Source organism: Meleagris gallopavo, chromosome 27 (genome assembly GCF_000146605.3).
Source record: "Meleagris gallopavo isolate NT-WF06-2002-E0010 breed Aviagen turkey brand Nicholas breeding stock chromosome 27, Turkey_5.1, whole genome shotgun sequence".
Taxonomy (NCBI): Eukaryota; Metazoa; Chordata; class Aves; order Galliformes; family Phasianidae; genus Meleagris; species Meleagris gallopavo.
The window spans coordinates 866,297-867,110 of record NC_015037.2 but is presented as its reverse complement, the minus strand read 5'-3'; the positions used below and the strand labels follow the sequence as shown (position 1 = coordinate 867,110).

At 62.7% G+C, this 814-nt stretch overlaps 1 protein-coding gene across 1 annotated transcript in view; it reads right to left on the bottom strand.

The window, feature by feature from the left end:
• Window positions 1-73: 73 nt before the first annotated feature.
• Window positions 74-814, bottom strand: part of ECM1 (extracellular matrix protein 1) — a 4,292-nt gene continuing 3,551 nt past the window's right edge. Inside the window, exons 6-7 of the mRNA XM_019623122.2 lie at window positions 693-780; window positions 74-598 (exon numbers count right to left, since the gene is read on the bottom strand). Coding sequence (XP_019478667.1) covers window positions 89-598; window positions 693-780 — 598 coding nt within the window. The 3' untranslated portion in view covers window positions 74-88. The remainder of the gene's footprint in view (window positions 599-692; window positions 781-814) is intronic.

The window sequence follows — 814 nt, the reverse complement described above, 5'->3', positions numbered from 1 at the left end:
AACGGGAAATCCCCCCCACTCCATTTCAGAACCTTCCAGCATCCCACGAGGAATAATAAAGGCACGAGTGGGAATGCAGCTCAAGGGATCATCGGGAGGGGGGACCACACGGTGGGAAGGGGCAAAGGCCCGCTGTTGTCCACATGTGGGGATGCACTGTGCACACTGTGGGGACATGAGGCCATGTGCAGCACGCAGCACCCGCAGTCCACAGACTGCCCCGGACACGCGTGGGTGCCAGACAGGGCGCACCCCGATCCACAAACAGTGACACAGCTGCAACACCCCGAAAACACACAGACAAAATCTCACAGCCAAAAACACAACCCAACACCACCCCCCCTTTTCCTCCCCCAAAACACCCACACTGAGAGGAGGGGGGACGCAGAGCAGTGTGACACCAAAGCACCTTTATTACTGGGATATTAAGGCTGCTGGCCGAAGGGGGGGGAGGAATGGCAGCTCCCAGCGTCACCCCCTCCAGGTATTCCTCCTCAAAGCACCGCAGCCTCTCGTTGCCCCCCCACGCACAGCAGCCACGGGGGTCGCGCCAGGAGCTGCGTGGGGCAGCGCAGAGGACATCGATTTGCTGAGAGAGCTGCGGCGAAGGGGAGAAGAGGTTGGGGGGGGTCAGGAGCATTGACCACGTGTTCTCGTGCCCCGGACCCCCCCAGTGTCCCCCCATTACCCACCTGCTCCTCGGCGCAGGGGCTCTGCTCGTCCTGGGGCAGCGCGCAGCACGTTGTGGTCACCGCTTCCAGCAGCTCTGGCACCGGGCGTCTGTGGGATGTGGGGGTCAGGAATGGGGGGTCCG